This window comes from Poromitra crassiceps (assembly GCF_964638095.1).
Source record: "Poromitra crassiceps genome assembly, chromosome: 7".
In the NCBI taxonomy this organism is placed as follows: Eukaryota; Metazoa; Chordata; class Actinopteri; order Beryciformes; family Melamphaidae; genus Poromitra; species Poromitra crassiceps.
In genome coordinates, this window is record NC_139628.1 from 60,342,547 (window position 1) to 60,364,597 (window position 22,051).

Sequence of the window (22,051 nt, forward strand, 5' to 3'; positions counted from 1 at the left end):
CTCTGTGTCTCTCTCTCTCTCTCTCTCTCTCTGTGTCTCTCTCTCTCTCTCTGTGTCCCCCCCCCCTCTCTGTCTCTCTCTCTCTCTGTGTCTCTCTTTCTCTCTCTGTGTCTCTCTCTCTGTGTATCTCTCTCTCTCTCTCTCTCTCTGTGTGTCTCTCTCTCTCTCTCTGTGTCCCCCCCCCCTCTCTGTCTCTCTCTCTCTCTCTCTGTGTCTCTCTCTCCCCCTCTCTCTGTGTCTCTCTCTCTCTCTGTTTCATACAAGAGAAAGCAAAGAAGAAGCCAGCCACCACACCTCTGTGCGGTCGCACCCGTCCTCTCTCCGCCCGTCTCCCTCTCTGTGCGGCCCAGCAGCACATGTTGCCGGGGGGAGCCTGTGTGGTCCACCACCTCCTTGCTGCTGACCTCCACACCTCGGATCAGCACCCCCCCTCCTGCCCCGGGTCCGCTCCACCCAGGCACGCAGGCGGCCATGCTGGCTGTGATGACCGGGTCAGCCAGCGCCCGGCGGCCCAGCCAGGACAGCGGGGAGCTGCGGGTGGCTGCTGCGCCCGTGGGCGTCTCCACGGGTTTGGGGGTGGCCGTGCCTCTGCGGGGGGCCAGGAGCGCCTGCAGGTCGAAGCTCGGGTGGCGCCTCCTGGGGGGCTTGGGAGGGAGCGGGGCCTCAGAGGCCTGCAGGGTGAGGGAGACACGTATAAACAGACAGTAGGGGGAGTCAGAGGCCTGCAGGGTGAGGGAGACATGTATAAACAGACAGTAGGGGGCCTCAGAGGCCTGCAGGGTGAGGGAGACACGTATAAACGGACAGTAGGGGGCCTCAGAGGCCTGCAGGGTGAGGGAGACACGTATAAACGGACAGTAGGGGGCCTCAGAGGCCTGCAGGGTGAGGGAGACATGTATAAACAGACAGTAGGGGGCCTCAGAGGCCTGCAGGGTGAGGGAGACACGTATAAACAGACAGTAGGGGGGCTCAGAGGCCTGCAGGGTGAGGGAGACATGTATAAACAGACAGTAGGGGGCCTCAGAGGCCTGCAGGGTGAGGGAGACAGGTATAAACAGACAGTAGGGGGAGTCAGAGGCCTGCAGGGTGAGGGAGACACGTATAAACAGACAGTAGGGGGGCTCAGAGGCCTGCAGGATGAGGGAGACATGTATAAACAGACAGTAGGGGGGCTCAGAGGCCTGCAGGATGAGGGAGACATGTATAAACAGACAGTAGGGAGCCTCAGAGGCCTGCAGGGTGAGGGAGACAGGTATAAACAGACAGTAGGGGGCCTCAGAGGCCTGCAGGGTGAGGGAGACATGTATAAACAGACAGTAGGGGGCCTCAGAGGCCTGCAGGGTGAGGGAGACATGTATAAACAGACAGTAGGGGGAGTCAGATGCCTGCAGGGTGAGGGAGACACGTATAAACAGACAGTAGGGGGCCTCAGAGGCCTGCAGGGTGAGGGAGACAGGTATAAACAGACAGTAGGGGGCCTCAGAGGCCTGCAGGGTGAGGGAGACACGTATAAACAGACAGTAGGGGGCCTCAGAGGCCTGCAGGGTGAGGGAGACACGTATAAACAGACAGTAGGGGGCCTCAGAGGCCTGCAGGGTGAGGGAGACATGTATAAACAGACAGTAGGGGGCCTCAGAGGCCTGCAGGGTGAGGGAGACAGGTATAAACAGACAGTAGGGGGCTTCAGAGGCCTGCAGGGTGAGGGAGACATATATAAACAGACAGTAGGGGGAGTCAGAGGCCTGCAGGGTGAGGGAGACACGTATAAACAGACAGTAGGGGGAGTCAGAGGCCTGCAGGGTGAGGGAGACAGGTATAAACAGACAGTAGGGGGAGTCAGAGGCCTGCAGGGTGAGGGAGACAGGTATAAACAGACAGTAGGGGGAGTCAGAGGCCTGCAGGGTGAGGGAGACACGTATAAACAGACAGTAGGGGGAGTCAGAGGCCTGCAGGGTGAGGGAGACAGGTATAAACAGACAGTAGGGGGAGTCAGAGGCCTGCAGGGTGAGGGAGACATGTATAAACAGACAGTAGGGGGAGTCAGAGGCCTGCAGGGTGAGGGAGACAGGTATAAACAGACAGTAGGGGGAGTCAGAGGCCTGCAGGGTGAGGGAGACATGTATAAACAGACAGTAGGGGGAGTCAGAGGCCTGCAGGGTGAGGGAGACAGGTATAAACAGACAGTAGGGGGAGTCAGAGGCCTGCAGGGTGAGGGAGACACGTATAAACAGACAGTAGGGGGGCTCAGAGGCCTGCAGGGTGAGGGAGACAGGTATAAACAGACAGTAGGGGGAGTCAGAGGCCTGCAGGGTGAGGGAGACATGTATAAACAGACAGTAGGGGGAGTCAGAGGCCTGCAGGGTGAGGGAGACAGGTATAAACAGACAGTAGGGGGCCTCAGAGGCCTGCAGGGTGAGGGAGACAGGTATAAATAGACTATAGGGGGCCTCAGAGGCCTGCAGGGTGAGGGAGACATATATAAACGGACAGTAGCTCTGGGCAGTCTACAGATTAGCGAATTTAAACGACTTTTCATAAAAATGGGATGACAGTCTGTCAATGTCATATATATATATATATATATATATATATATATATATATATATATATATATATATATACATACATACATACATACACACATATGCTGATATGATGGAGGTGAGGTTTGGATTTTAGAATTAAACCTGCCTTAAAGGGACAGTTCACCCAAAATGTTTAATTCTGTCATCATCCAGTCACCCTCATGCCAGGTGACGTTTGTCCACATGTCACACATGAGGACTCATTCCTGCAACACTCTATTGAACGATGTATTGAAAATATTGTGTGATTATTTCTTTTGGTAAGGGTTACATTTAGTAAAGGTTGGACACACACAGAGTTACACACTCAAGGTAATAGAATAGAATAGAATAGAATAGAATAGTGTAGAATAGAATAGAATTGAATAGTGTAGAATATACAGTAGCAAATAAAAGATAAAAACTCACAGTCTTCTTGGCAGGATTCAGTAGGTTGTGTAAGAACTTCCCTCCTCCAGTGCTGCCTGTGCCTCCTCCTCCGCTCCCTGGCCCCGCCCCCTCCTTCCTGTTCCCTCGGTCTTCTCCTATCTTCAGTGTGGAGCAGGTCTGTGGTCTGAACAGAGATGCCAGGGAGCCCCAGGCCTGCAGTGCCCCGTCAGCTCCCCCGGCTCCCAGCCCCCAGTCCCCATCACCCTCCGGCCCCATCAGGTCCCACAGGCTGCTGGCCGAGGGGGTCTTGGTCTTCCCTTGGCCCTGGTTCTGGTTCTGGCCCCGGTCGGCCTGGAGGAACCGCGGTTTGACCTGTGCCAAGGTTATTTTACAGTGATTAAGTAAGATGAAACTAATTTTAACTGGGTATGGAAAAAACATTTTATTTATGTGAGAAAAAAAGAAAAAAGAAAAACTAACTGAAACGATATTGTGTACATACTTACAAAACTAACTGGCTAAAATAATAAACATAGAAAATTTACACGATATTGTCTTTAGTTTTAGTCAATCAATTTGGTCAAATTCGTCAACACAACAAGCATGAGGAGGCATTGGTGGATAGGCTATGTTTATTGAGACTAGGATGTTTACATGACTGAGTCAATATGTTTATTGAGACTAGGATGTTTACATGACTGAGTCAATATGTTTATTGAGACTAGGATGTTTACATGACTGAGTCAATATGTTTATTGAGACTAGGATGTTTACATGACTGAGTCAATATGTTTATTGAGACTAGGATGTTTACATGACTGAGTCAATATGTTTATTGAGACCATGGTGTTTACATGACTGAGTCAATATGTTTATTGAGACTAGGATGTTTACATGACTGAGTCAATATGTTTATTGAGACTAGGATGTTTACATGACTGAGTCAATATGTTTATTGAGACTAGGATGTTTACATGACTGAGTCAATATGTTTATTGAGACCATGGTGTTTACATGACTGAGTCAATATGTTTATTGAAACTAGGATGTTTACATGACTGAGTCAATATGTTTATTGAGACTAGGATGTTTACATGACTCAGTCAATATGTTTATTGAGACTAGGATGTTTACATGACTGAGTCAATATGTTTATTGAGACTAGGATGTTTACATGACTGAGTCAATATGTTTATTGAGACTAGGATGTTTACATGACTGAGTCAATATGTTTATTGAGACTAGGATGTTTACATGACTGAGTCAATATGTTTATTGAGACTAGGATGTTTACATGACTGAGTCAATATGTTTATTGAGACCATGGTGTTTACATGACTGAGTCAATATGTTTATTGAGACTAGGATGTTTACATGACTGAGTCAATATGTTTATTGAGACTAGGATGTTTACATGACTGAGTCAATATGTTTATTGAGACTAGGATGTTTACATGACTGAGTCAATATGTTTATTGAGACCATGGTGTTTACATGACTGAGTCAATATGTTTATTGAAACTAGGATGTTTACATGACTGAGTCCATATGTTTATTGAGACTAGAATGTTTACATGACTGAGTCAATATGTTTATTGAGACTAGGATGTTTACATGACTGAGTCAATATGTTTATTGAGACTAGGATGTTTACATGACTGAGTCAAATGCCTTCACAAAGTGTTGTGTTTCTAACTTGCCCCTGACAAAGTTAGTTTGAGTCTCAAACTAATACAAAATATATAACTAAAACTAAACATTTTTAAACAATAAAAACTTAAAATTAAAAAAAGAAAAACTAATGGAAACAATACAAAAGTATAATAAGTCAGACCTGCGCCACGGTCCGCTGGTAGCGCTCCACTGTGTGAGTCCAGAGGTCCAGCAGCGAGCCGCCACCCAGCTCCATGGCCAGCGAGCGGGCGTCCTGGAAGCGGGACGGGGGGATGGGGGGGAGGGAGGTGAGAGGAGAGGGGGAGGAAGAGGAGGGGGGAGAGGAGGAGGATGTGGAGACGGCATCGCACCACTGGGTGGCCTGTGCAGGAGAGAGGGAGAGGGGAAGGGAGGAACAAATATATGATGGTTGCCCTGGGGAAGGTTTGTGTGCCTGCAGTAATATGTCGTACCTACAGGGCCGCTGCTGGCCATTTATATAGGTATAGGGTGCGGCGGCCCTGCGTACCTATACTACCAGTCACATGTTTGGACACTACGGCTGCCACTAACGATTATTCTCATTGTTGACAGACCATAATATTTCCTTTATTTTTATTTTATTTCTACATTTAGAAGAACAGTAAAGACAACATCTGATCAAATCTATGAAATAACACAAATGCAATTATGCATTGATCAAAAAAGTATTAAACACATCAAAACTATACACACACAGGCATCAACTTCACTATTCATATTTCTCTAAGAGCCACAGTTCAAGCATATAGATCACAATTGCATTAAGATGTGAAAAACATGTCATTCACTCAGGTGTGTCCAAACGTTTGACCGGTAGCGTGTGCTGTGTGTATACATTCTTTGCATTCCTGTGCGTTACCTCGGTCAGCGTGGACAGCAGTCTCTGTGTGTTGTCCAGGGTGGTCCAGCAGTCCGACAGGCAGTGGGACATGTCTCGGAGCTTCTCCCTGACCGGGGGGAGTCTGATCTGCACCGCGCCCAGGCCGGACCAGTCCAGCTCACACCAGCCCTCCAGATCACTCAGCACTGACAGAGTCTCGCTGTGGAGGTCCTAAAGGATGCAAGATGATTGAAGTTGAAGTTGAAATTATGATGAAGTTGAAATTGTAACTGGAATAGGAAATCACAACTGTGATATATCAACTATGAGTATCACAGCATTACCACCTTGCCTACATTTGGCCGGTTATCGACAGGAATAAGAAAAATACTCAATATGCAACAAAATATGCCCAGAATGCAAGATACATCACATCATCAATAACTGCTATTTTAACACATTGACTGCCAGCCGTTTTTTTCTTGCTGTAGGTAGCTTCTGCCAAGCCGTTTTTTGAGGATTGTGGCTCATTTTACAAGCGCCGAGGATTATTTTCTGCTTGGAGTTTGTGAACATACAATATCTCAAAAGTACTAATAGAATGTGTACTTTCTCCGTCTAAAAGAGTTAGTTTGTAGAGTTAGTAGTTATGTAAGCATTAGCAGTTGAATACAGCATGGTTTTAGCATCAGAAGAAATATTCAGAGATAAACGGCTTTTTGTGAAATTCGATAGAACTGTCACTTTAACCATTCATTTTTGGCTCTCTCTCTCTCTCTCTCTCCCTCCCCCTCTCGCTCTCTCTCTCTCTCTCTCTCTCTCCCTTCCCCTCGCTCTCCCTCCCTCTCTCTCTCTCTCTCTCTCTCTCTCCCTCCCTCTCGCTCTCCCTCCCTCTCTCTCTCTCTCCCTCCCTCTCGGGAGGGAGACGCACTAGGTTTAATCCTAGTGAGAGGGGGAGAGGGAGAGAGAGAGAGAGAGAGAGAGAGAGGGAGGGAGGGAGAGAGAGAGAGCGAGAGAGAGAGAGAGAGAGAGAGGGAGAGAGCGAGAGGCAGAGTTGCTTCAACTCCTCCCTCTTCTTGGCTGCAGCGGCCCCAGTCTCAGTGCTTTTGCTGCTGTCCTGTGCCTGTCTGCAGGCTGCTGTTTGAGGAAGTCGGCATGGACTCGCTCGCTTCTTGGGAGTTTTGGTTGAGAGAAGCTTTTGCGATTCTGGTCATATTTATGCTGCGTGTTTCAAAGTGTGTTCCACCTGTAATGTATTATGTAAATTTGCAATCCCGCATCGCCAGCAATCAGCGCGAAAACGAGAGCGTTTTCCCCCAACCATTTTCATGAGAATGTAATACTGTAAAATCGCCTCGCCATTTCCTTGAATGGCTTGCTCCCTTTTTCTTTGATTTCGCTCGTCTGGGGGAGCACTGTCAACACTTAGTGGGTCGGTAAAATAGATTATACACATTCAATACCTCCAATAATTGTATAGGAGACGTAAAAGGGATTGATCAACGCCCCACCGTCAAAAAAAAAAAAACGATTTTTTTGACGTATCCATACGTCCTTGGCAGTGAAGCGCTGGATTTTTTTTGACGTATGCATACGTCGCTGGCAGTTAACGTGTTAACAGTGTTAAAGTATTTAAATTTTAAAGGTGGATTTTTAATACTGTTTACATTTGAAAAACTTTGGGTTATTAACTTACAATAAGTAATTCAGAGTAAAATGTGTAGCAAAACATTAGTGTCTTGCAGAGCAGAGAGTAAGGTTGGTCATTTAGCCAGGGGAAACGCCCGTCAACAAATCCCCTTGTTACATTTCAAGAACTTCCCCCTAATGGTGAGCCAATACAAGTGAAAGAGTGTATTCCAAGAAGAAGAAGATAACTCAAAATGCACTGTAAATAAATAAATACTGCACAACACAAATCATATCTAGTCCTCACATTGGCTGTCTCTCTGAACGTCTTGAACTTCTGCTGTTTGAGAGACAGTCTGCTGAGGGAGAGAGGAGGATCCTTATAGTCGTCCAGCTGAGCGTGGACCTGCTCGATCTCCTTATCACACTGGAGAGAGAGAGAGAGACAGACAGAGAGAGAGAGAGACAGAGAGAGAGAGACAGAGAGAAAGAGAGAGACAGACAGACAGAGAGAGAGACAGAGACAGAGAGACAGAGAGACAAAGGGGATGAGAGGGGGGAAGAACAATGAATGAGCAGAAGGGTGAGAGACAGAAGATGGTCATCGTTTACTCCACGTCTCATGATATCAGTACATAGTGTGATATTAAAGCAGCTACGAGCAAGATTTTCGATTGTTATTAAACAGTATAATTAATACTTACTTACCTATCATCAAGAGAGCAATCTCCCATTCACACGGCTTTGGTCTCAGCTACTAAGCTGAGACCAAAGCCGTGTGAATCGGAGATTGCTCTCTTGATGATTATAGAGTCTGTGTCTGTCTACTAACCGTCACCAGGGGGCTCTCTCTCTCTATCTGTCTACCGGCGGGCCGGATAAACCCGGAAGTGAAACGAAACGGTTTACGGCAGCTGCCTGCCTCCAACCGTTTCGCTCTGCCTAGCAACATACCATAAACACGGAGAACGCCATGCAGGGGCTTGCTACTCTCGCGAACATCTCTCGTTATATTCTAACAGTTTGTTTGGAAGTAATTTTGTTATTTTGTGGTTATGGCCGAAGTGGCTGCCGCAAACCGTTTCATTTCACTTCCTGATCTGCCCCGGCCGCAGACGGACTAATCGTCAAGACAACACTGGCCGATTCCACTCGGGGTTCAAGCGAGACTACTCTGCGTTGGTCTCGTCTACTAATAGAGGTAAGATGTGATGCATCGATATTAAATTTAGACTGTTTAATAACAATCGAAAATTTTGCTCGTAGCTGCTTTAACTCCACTGTAGTAATAAAAAGAAAATCTTAAAAAATGATATAACTGTATTATATTATAATATATATACTATACTGTACTTTAGTAGTACTGTATAACTTGCACTAACAAGACAAGAGAATAAAGCCATTGTGATTCTGAGACCAGTATGATATCTGAATATGAAGTCACACTCCCCTTCCTCCCTTACCTTCTCCAGTCTGCCCACCAGCCCCGCTAGTCGTCCCAGAGCCTCCAGGTCACGACCTCTCTGGTTGGACACTTGGACGAGGCGATGGAGAGCGTCGTCCACGCTGTCATACAGCTTAGAGGTGGCAGCTAGCGCCGCCCTGCAGGCGACAACGGTCACAAGGTTAACAGGCAATGATGGAGTACACTGCATTACAGGGAGCTCTTGCCTGCAGGAAGAAATTATGTAATTATGGAAAATAAAAGCAGCTTAACCCATTGATACCTGATGCAGCATTTGTGTGTGTATCCCTTTAAGAGTGCGAAAACGCGGTTCACCGTCTTAAAGGGATACGCACACAAATGAGGGATATACACGCAAATGCTGCATCAGAGAGCATCACTACTGTCAAGCAGGAAGGAGTGCATGCAAGTCATATCGTCTTGTCCCCCACTCAGTTTATATTCCAGCTCTCCAGCTGGACAAAAACAAACAAGTCTGTTTTCAACATGAATGACGAGTATTTTTAACCTATAATTGATCTTAAAAAAATAGGAATTCCCGGAGCTGAAGAATCTTTTTAAAGAAGGGAGAGCTGGGAAGGCCGAGGCGGGGTTACGAGCTGAAACACTGAAGCCTTCACACCAACAAGCTGCTTTTGTATGGTGGTTTGTTTGTGTGTGTGTGTGTGTGTGTGTGTGTGTGTGTGTGTGTGTGTGTGTGTGTGTGTGTGTGTGTGTGTGTGTGCGTGCGTGCGTGCGTGCGTGCGCGTGTGTGTGTGTGTGTGTGCGTGCGTGCGTGTGCGTGTGTGTGTGTGTGTGTGTGTGCATGTGTGTGTGTGTGTGTGAGAGAGAGAGAGTGAGAGAGAGTATCTGCATGTCTGGGTATTTAAATTTTTCCAATTAAAATTGTTTGGATGTCATGATGTCTTTTCCATATTCAAAATAGGCCGACTTGGCGAGGCCCAGAAATCTCAAACAGATTTTGGTAGTATTAACATGATTAGGAAAGCCTACGATAAGCCAAAATATATCCACACAAACTCATTAATATTCGAAAAAACTCTCTCAGCTATTATTACTGTTTGTTTGTTTCCCACTCTAGATGGAATTTACACTGCCAGTCAAACTTTGGCCACATCACATCTTTCTTTATTGTCACTATTCTCCACATTTTAGAATAATAGTAAAAACATAAGAACTATGAAATGACACAGATGGGATTATGCAGTGAGCAAAAAAGGCATTCAATCAAAAACCATCACATACATATATATATATATATATATATATATAGATAGATAGATAGATAGATAGATAGATAGATAGATAGATAGATAGATAGATATAGATATATTTACATATACATATTTAGATTCTTTAAAGTAGCTTTGGAAAGAAATTCATACAAAAGCATAGTATATTAAAAGAAAATTCTAGGAAGGTTATTTTTTTACGTGGTATACAAATATTAGATTATTACCTGCAGTCCGGAGACTTCTGTGCCAACCCAGACGTGCTATTGGTCAGTCCTGCGAGCCAGGCCCCGCCCCTCTGCTGCAGCTCAGTCAGCCGCTGGTCGGCCAGGACGCTCGTCATGAGTTGTCTGTGTTTGTCGATGCTTAGAGGAACAGCCTGAAGAGCAACACAATCATAATATAATAATAATAATAATAATCATAATATAGAGTAACCGCTTTCCGGAAGACCTGGATGTTAGCACTTCCGGTTCCTACGTGTAAAAGCCAATGGGATTTTCGTATGGGGATTTTGGTTAAATGCTTGAACTACTTAAGGTCTGTGGTTAACAACAGTTTATGAAACAGCAAACTTTGTGTTCAGCAAGACAAGATCATCTTCACAAACGATGACCACTTTTATGATTGACAGTAAATGCATTTTTATGTGATTTTCAGAAAACGCATAATTTGTGAAGATTATCTTACTGAGCACAAAGTTCACAGTTTTATAAAATGTTGTTAACCACAGACGTTATTTCAGGCATTTAACCAAAATCCCCATACACAAATCCTATTGACTTTACATGTAGGAACCAGGAAGTGCAGGGACTTCTGGGTAAACCTACAAAAAAGCGTGATCCCTGCATGCGGTACACTTTGTGGGTTCTTCTGCTGGAGAAGATGATTACTGTGCTTTGGGAAACTTGGTGGTTGATAGGAATGAAAGAGCTCATCACCATAACACTGCTGTCCTCTGAGAAGCTCAGAACATTCCACTCAGAGGAGTGGGTCAGCCTTTCCATTTCAACACATGCTCACATGGTCCTCCTCCATCTGTGCGCCCTGTGTCCTCCATGACACGTCTGACGCAACATCGACATGTCGACGCATTCCAAAACCAGAGGAAACTGAGGAGCGAGGACGCATCAGATGGTGACAAGGCTGACGAGAACGAATGGGAAGCAGATTGTGAGAATTCTGTGAATCATGTCTCAACAGCTCCGTTGTCATAGAGATAACAGTTATATCTCAGTGGCTGCAGTCTGGTTGAATCAGCTGGGAAAATGAAAGGCCATGTGTCGTGACTGATTGCACAACCTTAAACACACAACCTTTTCAAAGACAAAGACAAGTATTAACTTGTCTCTGACCACCATGGCCCACTATCGCTCGGTCACTGTCAATAAAGTACAAACGCACTGTAAAGAAATTACAAGCTGTCCACAGATTTTGTTATCTTGTTTCCAGACCTATCAAACTTATTTTGTGATAGGCCTATAGCCCACTGCACTGGCCATAATATTACTGGAGTAAGTACATTTTGCGTGACACATGCCAGAATTACTTCTTTCAAGATATTATTATAAAAACGATGAAGGAAATCTTGAAACAAGAAACTTTCTCCAAGCACATTCTGAAACAAGTTACATTATCCTGAAATATATATATATCAAAGAGAAGATGATTTCACACACAAAAAGAAAAATCCTATAATAAGCTTGATATGTCTAGATCAAAGATAACAACAGGTTTGTGCACTTTTTGCAGTGGAGGCGTGTCTATGTGACTGTGTTGTCTCAGTGGAGGCGTGTCTATGTGACTGTGATGGCTCAGTGGAGGCGTGTCTATGTGACTGTGTTGTCTCAGTGGAGGCGTGTCTATGTGACTGTGATGGCTCAGTGGAGGCGTGTCTATGTGACTGTGTTGTCTCAGTGGAGGCGTGTCTATGTGACTGTGTTGTCTCAGTGGAGGAGTGTCTATGTGACTGTGTTGTCTCAGTGGAGGCGTGTCTATGTGACTGTGTTGTCTCAGTGGAGGCGTGTCTATGTGACTGTGTTGTCTCAGTGGAGGCGTGTCTATGTGACTGTGTTGTCTCAGTGGAGGCGTGTCTATGTGACTGTGTTGTCTCAGTGGAGGCGTGTCTATGTGACTGTGTTGTCTCAGTGGAGGCGTGTCTATGTGACTGTGTTGTCTCAGTGGAGGCGTGTCTATGTGACTGTGTTGTCTCAGTGGAGGCGTGTCTATGTGACTGTGATGTCTCAGTGGAGGTGTGTCTATGTGACTGTGTTGTCTCAGTGGAGGTGTGTCTATGTGACTGTGTTGTCTCAGTGGAGGCGTGTCTATGTGACTGTGTTGTCTCAGTGGAGGTGTGTCTATGTGACTGTGTTGTCTCAGTGGAGGCGTGTCTATGTGACTGTGTTGTCTCAGTGGAGGCGTGTCTATGTGACTGTGTTGTCTCAGTGGAGGCGTGTCTATGTGACTGTGTTGTCTCAGTGGAGGCGTGTCTATGTGACTGTGATGTCTCAGTGGAGGTGTGTCTATGTGACTGTGTTGTCTCAGTGGAGGTGTGTCTATGTGACCGTGTTGTCTCAGTGGAGGCGTGTCTATGTGACTGTGTTGTCTCAGTGGAGGCGTGTCTATGTGACTGTGTTGTCTCAGTGGAGGCGTGTCTATGTGACTGTGATGTTCTCTCAGTGGAGGCGTGTCTATGTGACTGTGTTGTCTCAGTGGAGGCGTGTCTATGTGACTGTTGTCTCAGTGGAGGCGTGTCTATGTGACTGTGTTGTATCAGTGGAGGCGTGTCTATGTGACTGTGTTGTCTCAGTGGAGGCGTGTCTATGTGACTGTGTTGTCTCAGTGGAGGCGTGTCTATGTGACTGTTGTCTCAGTGGAGGTGTGTCTATGTGACTGTGTTGTCTCAGTGGAGGCGTGTCTATGTGACTGTTGTCTCAGTGGAGGTGTGTCTATGTGACTGTGTTGTCTCAGTGGAGGCGTGTCTATGTGACTGTGTTGTCTCAGTGGAGGCGTGTCTATGTGACTGTGTTGTCTCAGTGGAGGCGTGTCTATGTGACTGTGATGTCTCAGTGGAGGCGTGTATATGTGACTGTGTTGTCTCAGTGGAGGTGTGTCTATGTGACTGTGTTGTCTCAGTGGAGGCGTGTCTATGTGACTGTGTTGTCTCAGTGGAGGCGTGTCTATGTGACTGTGTTGTCTCAGTGGAGGCGTGTCTATGTGACTGTGTTGCCTCAGTGGAGGCGTGTCTATGTGACTGTTGTCTCAGTGGAGGCGTGTCTATGTGACTGTGTTGTCTCAGTAGAGGTGTGTCTATGTGACTGTGTTGTCTCAGTGGAGGCGTGTCTATGTGACTGTGTTGTCCCAGTGGAGGTGTGTCTATGTGACTGTGTTGTCTCAGTGGAGGCGTGTCTATGTGACTGTGATGTCTCAGTGGAGGCGTGTCTATGTGACTGTGTTGTCTCAGTGGAGGCGTGTCTATGTGACTGTGTTGTCTCAGTGGAGGTGTGTCTATGTGACTGTGTTGTCTCAGTGGAGGTGTGTCTATGTGACTGTGTTGTCTCAGTGGAGGTGTGTCTATGTGACTGTGTTGTCCCAGTGGAGGTGTGTCTATGTGACTGTGTTGTCTCAGTGGAGGCGTGTCTATGTGACTGTGTTGTCTCAGTGGAGGCGTGTCTATGTGACTGTTGTCTCAGTGGAGGTGTGTCTATGTGACTGTGTTGTCTCAGTGGAGGCGTGTCTATGTGACTGTTGTCTCAGTGGAGGCGTGTCTATGTGACTGTGTTGTCTCAGTGGAGGCGTGTCTATGTGACTGTGTTGTCTCAGTGGAGGCGTGTCTATGTGAATGTGTTGTCTCAGTGGAGGCGTGTCTATGTGACTGTGTTGTCTCAGTGGAGGCGTGTCTATGTGACTGTGTTGTCTCAGTGGAGGCGTGTCTATGTGACTGTGTTGTCTCAGTGGAGGCGTGTCTATGTGACCGTGTTGTCTCAGTGGAGGCGTGTCTATGTGACTGTGTTGTCTCAGTGGAGGTGTGTCTATGTGACTGTGTTGTCTCAGTGGAGGCGTGTCTGTGTGACTGTGTTGTCTCAGTGGAGGCGTGTCTATGTGACTGTGTTGTCTCAGTGGAGGCGTGTCTATGTGACTGTGTTGTCTCAGTGGAGGCGTGTCTATGTGACTGTGTTGTCTCAGTGGAGGTGTGTCTATGTGACCGTGTTGTCTCAGTGGAGGCGTGTCTATGTGACTGTGTTGTCTCAGTGGAGGCGTGTCTATGTGACTGTGATGTCTCAGTGGAGGTGTGTCTATGTGACTGTGTTGTCTCAGTGGAGGCGTGTCTATGTGACTGTGTTGTCTCAGTGGAGGCGTGTCTATGTGACTGTGTTGCCTCAGTGGAGGCGTGTCTATGTGACTGTTGTCTCAGTGGAGGCGTGTCTATGTGACTGTGTTGTCTCAGTGGAGGCGTGTCTATGTGACTGTTGTCTCAGTGGAGGTGTGTCTATGTGACTGTGTTGTCTCAGTGGAGGCGTGTCTATGTGACTGTTGTCTCAGTGGAGGCGTGTCTATGTGACTGTGTTGTCTCAGTGGAGGTGTGTCTATGTGACTGTGTTGTCTCAGTGGAGGCGTGTCTATGTGACTGTGTTGTCTCAGTGGAGGTGTGTCTATGTGACTGTGTTGTCTCAGTGGAGGCGTGTCTATGTGACTGTGTTGTCTCAGTGGAGGTGTGTCTATGTGACTGTGTTGTCTCAGTGGAGGCGTGTCTATGTGACTGTGTTGTCTCAGTGGAGGTGTGTCTATGTGACTGTGTTGTCCCAGTGGAGGCGTGTCTATGTGACTGTTGTCTCAGTGGAGGTGTGTCTATGTGACTGTGTTGTCTCAGTGGAGGTGTGTCTATGTGACTGTGTTGTCTCAGTGGAGGTGTGTCTATGTGACTGTGTTGTCTCAGTGGAGGCGTGTCTATGTGACTGTGTTGTCTCAGTGGAGGCGTGTCTATGTGACTGTGATGTCTCAGTGGAGGCGTGTCTATGTGACTGTTGTCTCAGTGGAGGTGTGTCTATGTGACTGTGTTGTCTCAGTGGAGGTGTGTCTATGTGACTGTGTTGTCTCAGTGGAGGTGTGTCTATGTGACTGTGTTGTCTCAGTGGAGGCGTGTCTATGTGACTGTTGTCTCAGTGGAGGCGTGTCTATGTGACTGTGATGTCTCAGTGGAGGCGTGTCTATGTGACTGTGATGTCTCAGTGGAGGCGTGTCTATGTGACTGTGTTGTCTCAGTGGAGGCGTGTCTATGTGACTGTGATGTCTCAGTGGAGGCGTGTCTATGTGACTGTGATGTCTCAGTGGAGGCGTGTCTATGTGACTGTGTTGTCTCAGTGGAGGCGTGTCTATGTGACTGTGTTGTCTCAGTGGAGGTGTGTCTATGTGACTGTGTTGTCCCAGTGGAGGCGTGTCTATGTGACTGTGTTGTCTCAGTGGAGGCGTGTCTATGTGACTGTGTTGTCTCAGTGGAGGCGTGTCTATGTGACTGTGATGTCTCAGTGGAGGCGTGTCTATGTGACTGTTGTCTCAGTGGAGGTGTGTCTATGTGACTGTGTTGTCTCAGTGGAGGTGTGTCTATGTGACTGTGTTGTCTCAGTGGAGGTGTGTCTATGTGACTGTGTTGTCTCAGTGGAGGCGTGTCTATGTGACTGTTGTCTCAGTGGAGGCGTGTCTATGTGACTGTGATGTCTCAGTGGAGGCGTGTCTATGTGACTGTGATGTCTCAGTGGAGGCGTGTCTATGTGACTGTGTTGTCTCAGTGGAGGCGTGTCTATGTGACTGTGTTGTCTCAGTGGAGGCGTGTCTATGTGACTGTGATGTCTCAGTGGAGGCGTGTCTATGTGACTGTGATGTCTCAGTGGAGGCGTGTCTATGTGACTGTGTTGTCTCAGTGGAGGCGTGTCTATGTGACTGTGTTGTCTCAGTGGAGGTGTGTCTATGTGACTGTGTTGTCCCAGTGGAGGCGTGTCTATGTGACTGTTGTCTCAGTGGAGGTGTGTCTATGTGACTGTGTTGTCTCAGTGGAGGTGTGTCTATGTGACTGTGTTGTCTCAGTGGAGGTGTGTCTATGTGACTGTGTTGTCTCAGTGGAGGCGTGTCTATGTGACTGTTGTCTCAGTGGAGGCGTGTCTATGTGACTGTGATGTCTCAGTGGAGGCGTGTCTATGTGACTGTGATGTCTCAGTGGAGGCGTGTCTATGTGACTGTGTTGTCTCAGTGGAGGCGTGTCTATGTGACTGTGTTGTCTCAGTGGAGGCGTGTCTATGTGACTGTGTTGTCTCAGTGGAGGCGTGTCTATGTGACTGTGTTGTCTCAGTGGAGGCGTGTCTATGTGACTGTGTTGTCTCAGTGGAGGCGTGTCTATGTGACTGTGATGTCTCAGTGGAGGCGTGTCTATGTGACTGTGATGTCTCAGTGGAGGCGTGTCTATGTGACTGTGTTGTCTCAGTGGAGGCGTGTCTATGTGACTGTGTTGTCTCAGTGGAGGCGTGTCTATGTGACTGTGATGTCTCAGTGGAGGCGTGTCTATGTGACTGTGATGTCTCAGTGGAGGCGTGTCTATGTGACTGTTGTCTCAGTGGAGGCGTGTCTATGTGACTGTGTTGTCTCAGTGGAGGTGTGTCTATGTGACTGTGTTGTCTCAGTGGAGGCGTGTCTATGTGACTGTGTTGTCTCAGTGGAGGTGTGTCTATGTGACTGTGTTGTCTCAGTGGAGGCGTGTCTATGTGACTGTGTTGTCTCAGTGGAGGCGTGTCTATGTGACTGTGATGTCTCAGTGGAGGCGTGTCTATGTGACTGTGATGTCTCAGTGGAGGCGTGTCTATGTGACTGTGATGTCTCAGTGGAGGCGTGTCTATGTGACTGTGATGTCTCAGTGGAGGCGTGTCTATGTGACTGTGATGAGCTATCCATCACTTTCCAAACAGCAGCCAGGAACTTGTCTGATAAACTGATTGAGGAAGTGCAGAGAGCGTGTCAAGCCCGCCCCACTCTGATCGTCTTGCTGTACCTTGATATTGTCTGGCATTGGCTCAGCATCCATACACTGCAGTGCTTCTCCGAGGAGCAAGAGGGCGCTCTCACAGCGCTCTGTCAGACTCTCCAGGCTCTGGAGGGGGGGAAAAGGAAGGGAAGGGGAAGTAATAAATAATTTGGAGAATAGCATTTACCAGTGTTCCCTACATCAAATAAAAAAAGTTAAACTTGTTAACTCTTTAAAAATTATCTAAAAATAGGCTACTATGAGGAGTATGTATTGTTGTACTGCAAAGAAGGTCATTCACAAAGGAATGTACCCGTTAAGGTTGGCACTGATTTTGTATGCAAACCCTTCTCTCCCTTTTCCTTCTTCCTACCCAGTAAAGTCCATGGGAGAGGTCACATTTGTTTAGATAAAGTGTGTGGGGGAAAAGCTATTAGCCAATCCTAAACAACCTTCAGGACTCTTCTCTCCACACCCTCTTCGTCATGACATCATCCTTCCCAAGTCGACCGCCATCAAACTCTTGTTATATCTCCTCCTCCTCCTCCTCTGCCCTTTGCCTCTCTGTCACTTTTGAGATGTCTCTGCCTTCAGTCAGTAGGCCAGTACTAAACTAAACTCTCTCTCTCTCACTCTCTCTCTCTCTCTTAACTCACCTGATGCAGCATTTGCGTGTATATCCCTCATTTGTGTGTGTATCCCTTTAAGACCGCGAACCGCGTCTACGCGGTTCGCGGTCTTAAAGGGATACACACACAAATGCTGCATCAGGTATCAATGGGTTAAAAGATCACCTCTGCAAGATTCCCCTAAAAACAGACATGTCATTCTAATGACAGGAAAGTAGAAACGTTTTTAGCACTGTAACCTGTACTGCTGTGGGCCCCAGGGGTTACGTGTATCCCTGGGGCCTAGGGTTTAGGGTTTAGGGTTAGGGTTTAGGGCTAGGGCCTAAGGGTACATGGTGGGAAAATGTCAGAATAAATCATGACAATAAATTAAATCTGCTCAGGAGGCACTAATTCAATCCATTTCTTATTTTGAGAGTTTGAGTTTGAGAACCACTGCTGTACTATCTAAAACAGCAAGGACAAAAAAATGGGGATGGATGTAAAAAAAAAAAAAGATAATAATTTCAGAAAGTCGGCAAAATAAAATGCGAAACAATGCGCGTTTCCATCCACTGCTATTTTGCGAATTATAGAGCTGTCAATCACCTCGTGTTTGAGGCTGTCTGAGCTGCTGATCAGCTGCTAGACCTGATATACAGCTCTGTTAAACACATCTAACGTTATTCATTTAAAGTTTCTTGATGATCTACAAGTAGACAAAGGTACCATAACGCCATTTCTGGATTACCAGGTGCGACTCGGCAAACTAACGTTATAATCCCAACCCGATCTCCAAAGAAATTGTAAAATAGCAACGTTTGTGGACCAACTATGTTACAATTTTGGCTCCGAAATTGTAAAATGGTAATCCACGGAGCAGATAGTAAGTGAATACAATTTCATTTAAGTCTAGAAGTGAGTCACCTTAAAGTTAATATCCCAGTCTTCTTCTGTTTACCACGGCAGGTATTGTGCTGCGCGTACCATGATTTACCGTGTGTAGCCCTGTTGTGTGGAGGCTACACACGCATGTCATGTTTTGCAGTGATCAAGGCAAACTGTGTTGTTTTTGAATGGAGAGACAACGGAATATCGCTTAAACTGTTTCCACCGCACGTTTCGCATTTTCCTTTTATTGATACACTCGACTTTTCCGCCTCCCTCAAGCGTGAAACCTTTTTTGCGATATTTGGAGGTTTTTGCCAATTAGGCAGCGTTTCCACTCCGTTTTTTAATGCGCAAATTGAAATTTCGCATCAAAACAGGTGGATGGAAACCCGACTACTGTCACTCGTCTCTCCTGTCTTCTCTCACCAGTCTGAAGGCCAGCCAGTCTGGATGAGAGTGGCTGAAGTCTCCGTCCAACTCTTTGGGCAGCTGTTGCTTGTCTACATACTGCTGAAGGACCACTGTCCCCCGCACCAGGTGGACCTACAGCCAAGGAGAGGACAAAGGTAGGATGAGAAAGGCCAGAGAAAAGGGAATGAGTGAGTTGTTTTAGAGTACCACAGGAATGAGTCCATGTAGCACGTCCAGTAACTTCCTACGACTAAAAGACCACAGGAATGAGTCCATGTAGCACGTCCAGTAACTTCCTACGACTAAAAGACCACAGGAATGAGTCCATGTAGCACGTCCAGTAACTTCCTACGACTAAAAGACCACAGGAATGAGTCCATGTAGCACGTCCAGTAACTTCCTACGACTAAAAGACCACAGGAATGAGTCCATGTAGCACGTCCAGTAACTTCCTACGACTAAAAGACCACAGGAATGAGTCCATGTAGCACGTCCAGTAACTTCCTACGACTAAAAGACCACAGGAATGAGTCCATGTAGCACGTCCAGTAACTTCCTACGACTAAAAGACCACAGGAATGAGTCCATGTAGCACGTCCAGTAACTTCCTACGACTAAAAGACCACAGGAATGAGTCCATGTAGCACGTCCAGTAACTTCCTACGACTAAAAGACCACAGGAATGAGTCCATGTAGCACGTCCAGTAACTTCCTACGACTAAAAGACGATGGGATTTTTGTATGGGGATCTTGGATAAATGCTTGAAATAAGGTCTGTGGTTAACAAAAGTTTGTGAAACAGTGAACTTTTAAATGAGGACCCACTGGGTCCCTGCTCCTCCCACTGGGTCCCTGCTCCTCCCACTGGGTCCCTGCTCCTCCCACTGGGTCCCTGCTCCTCCCACTGGGTCACTGCTCCTCCCACTTGGTCACTGATTTGTTCACCGGCCGGAACAATTAGAACCCGTTTCACCGTTAACAGGTGACGGACGCTATGAGATACCCTGATCACAAGCATTTAGAAACACCCATCTCCTCGCTGATGGTCTCCTGTGCTGATGTAGGTCAGATGTGAGGAATCAGTAGACTTTTATAGACTGTTTCATAACCAATTAAAAGTTCTCTGGAGCTGCTTTAAATTACTGAGGGATACAAATAAAAGGAGGGATAAACATAAGGTGTGAGTGAACAGTATGTGGTAATTCAAGGGCAGTTGCAGTTATTTGACTGCTAACCTTGAGCGTGTAACCTCTTATCTGAGTACTTTAACATTAGCAAACGTGAATGCATCATTAAGAACGTTGATAATAACGCGCTTTGTGCAAGAATCAGGCGCAACTTTGACGAAGTGAGCAAAGCGTTTCTTAAAACTGTATAATTCATTCAAAACATTCACCAAGTTTTCTTGTTTCTTCTTCTTTTGAGTTAGCTTCTCACATAAAGTGTGTGTTTGGAACGAGACATAAAACATATGATTCAATATATGACTAGAAACAGCTGCTCCAACTTCATTCAGTTGTTGAAGAGAGCTTATCCCAGCATGCACTGGGCAGAAGGCAGTGGACATGCATAATATCATCCATATGGCGTTTACATGGAACAATAAATAACCAGCTTTTTCATGTTGTTCAAATCCAACAATACATAATATGATTACTGCCAGCTTATACTGCTAATATTATGCTAATATTGGCATATCCCAGGTAGCATGTTCAGGTTTTTCATGTTAGGCTATGGGCTTAATTTATCCTGCGATATGGAAGCTGCACGTGCCAACTCATAAAACGGATTTGAATATGAGTGTTCACATTTACACCTCTATGGGCTTAGAGTTTATGCACACAAACACAGGGAAAACATGGCAATTTTGGCTAAGTTTCAACAATTTGCTAACATCCATTTCCTTTGTTTATAAATGAAGACGTCTCACTTTTAATAAAGATAAGCAGTTTGCCCTTCTGATTAGAGATCCACTTTATTTAAGGCCATAATAGAAACCATGTGGCAAGAAAACCCTTTTACATGTGTCTGAAAACTAAAGTCATTCTGGATTTGGGATGTAACCTGGGATGTAATCTGCCGATCGATTGTAAAGCAATGAGCTGAGTTATTTGCAAACTTTAGAGATCTGCCAAATATGGAAATCAGGGTTATTTAGATTCAACCAGCATGTGGACGTGTGGTGTGCTTCAGCTCAGAGCATCTGACACTCAGCAAACTCAGCAAAAACAAACATTTCAGCGTTTTCATGTTTTTATGAAATGTTATTTCCTGTTGAGCGGCACACATGTCCCTCTTCATTAAATGATGAACAAAGAATTTTCAGGGAACTTGTATTTTCTTAGTTTACACTTAGAGTTTACACTGAATTTATGTTGTTTTTTCCTACTTCTTATTAGATCAAGCTTGCTTTAACAAGTCCCATGTGAGCTTGTGTTTTAACATGTATTTGTGTTTTAACATGTTGTGTTTTAACATGTATTTGCAAATTAATTCATTAAATCCGACTAAACAGAACTAATCAAATGTTTGCGTTGTCCCATAAGGTAACACTTCAAATGCAAACATGGTTTGTGTATGAGGTCACCTCCACTCCATCCAGAGTGTGAGAAGGCGTCTCCTGCTGCTCCTCCAGCAAAACCAGAACAGATCCCAGACCACCAGGAACCAACACCTGGAACGCACACACACACACACACACACACACACACACACACACACACACACACACACACACACACACACACACACACACACACACACACACACACACACACACACAGGTGGTAAAAGCATGCAAGCTACTTGTGCTACTTGGTGACATCTGCAGGTAAACTAAAGCACAGCAACCAGAGCAAAGGGTTTTTCTGCTTCACCTGGAACAATTTAAGTGCGGAGAGACAGAGGGCGGAGGGTGGAGCGCGCCTGCTGTCCATTACCACCGTCAGACCTTTCTCTTTAGCCACGGGCCTGAGGAGGGAGGGGGCAGAGGGGTGGAGGTGAGGAGGGAGGGGGCAGAGGGGTGGAGGTGAGGAGGGAGGGGGCAGAGGGGTGGAGGTGAGGAGGGAGGGGTGGAGGTGAGGAGGGAGGGGTGGAGGTGAGGAGGGAGGGGTGGAGGTGAGGAGGGAGGGGGCAGAGGGGTGGAGGTGAGGAGGGAGGGGTGGAGGTGAGGAGGGAGGGGGCAGAGGGGTGGAGGTGAGGAGGGAGGGGGCAGAGGGGTGGAGGTGAGGAGGGAGGGGTGGAGGTGAGGAGGGAGGGGTGGAGGTGAGGAGGGAGGGGGCAGAGGGGTGGAGGTGAGGAGGGAGGGGGCAGAGGGGTGGAGGTGAGGAGGGAGGGG

At 46.6% G+C, this 22,051-nt stretch overlaps 1 protein-coding gene across 1 annotated transcript in view; it reads right to left on the bottom strand.

Moving 5' to 3' along the window:
- The window catches only part of arhgef40 (Rho guanine nucleotide exchange factor (GEF) 40), a gene marked incomplete at its 5' end in the record, with an annotated part of 54,384 nt that overhangs the window by 26,239 nt on the left and 6,094 nt on the right, over positions 1–22,051 (bottom strand). The window contains 11 exons of the mRNA XM_083640246.1: positions 295–671; positions 2,994–3,326; positions 4,789–4,989; positions 5,509–5,700; positions 7,406–7,525; positions 8,562–8,700; positions 10,023–10,174; positions 16,832–16,930; positions 18,730–18,846; positions 21,302–21,388; positions 21,591–21,684. Coding sequence (XP_083496372.1) covers positions 295–671; positions 2,994–3,326; positions 4,789–4,989; positions 5,509–5,700; positions 7,406–7,525; positions 8,562–8,700; positions 10,023–10,174; positions 16,832–16,930; positions 18,730–18,846; positions 21,302–21,388; positions 21,591–21,684 — 1,911 coding nt within the window. The remainder of the gene's footprint in view (positions 1–294; positions 672–2,993; positions 3,327–4,788; positions 4,990–5,508; positions 5,701–7,405; positions 7,526–8,561; positions 8,701–10,022; positions 10,175–16,831; positions 16,931–18,729; positions 18,847–21,301; positions 21,389–21,590; positions 21,685–22,051) is intronic.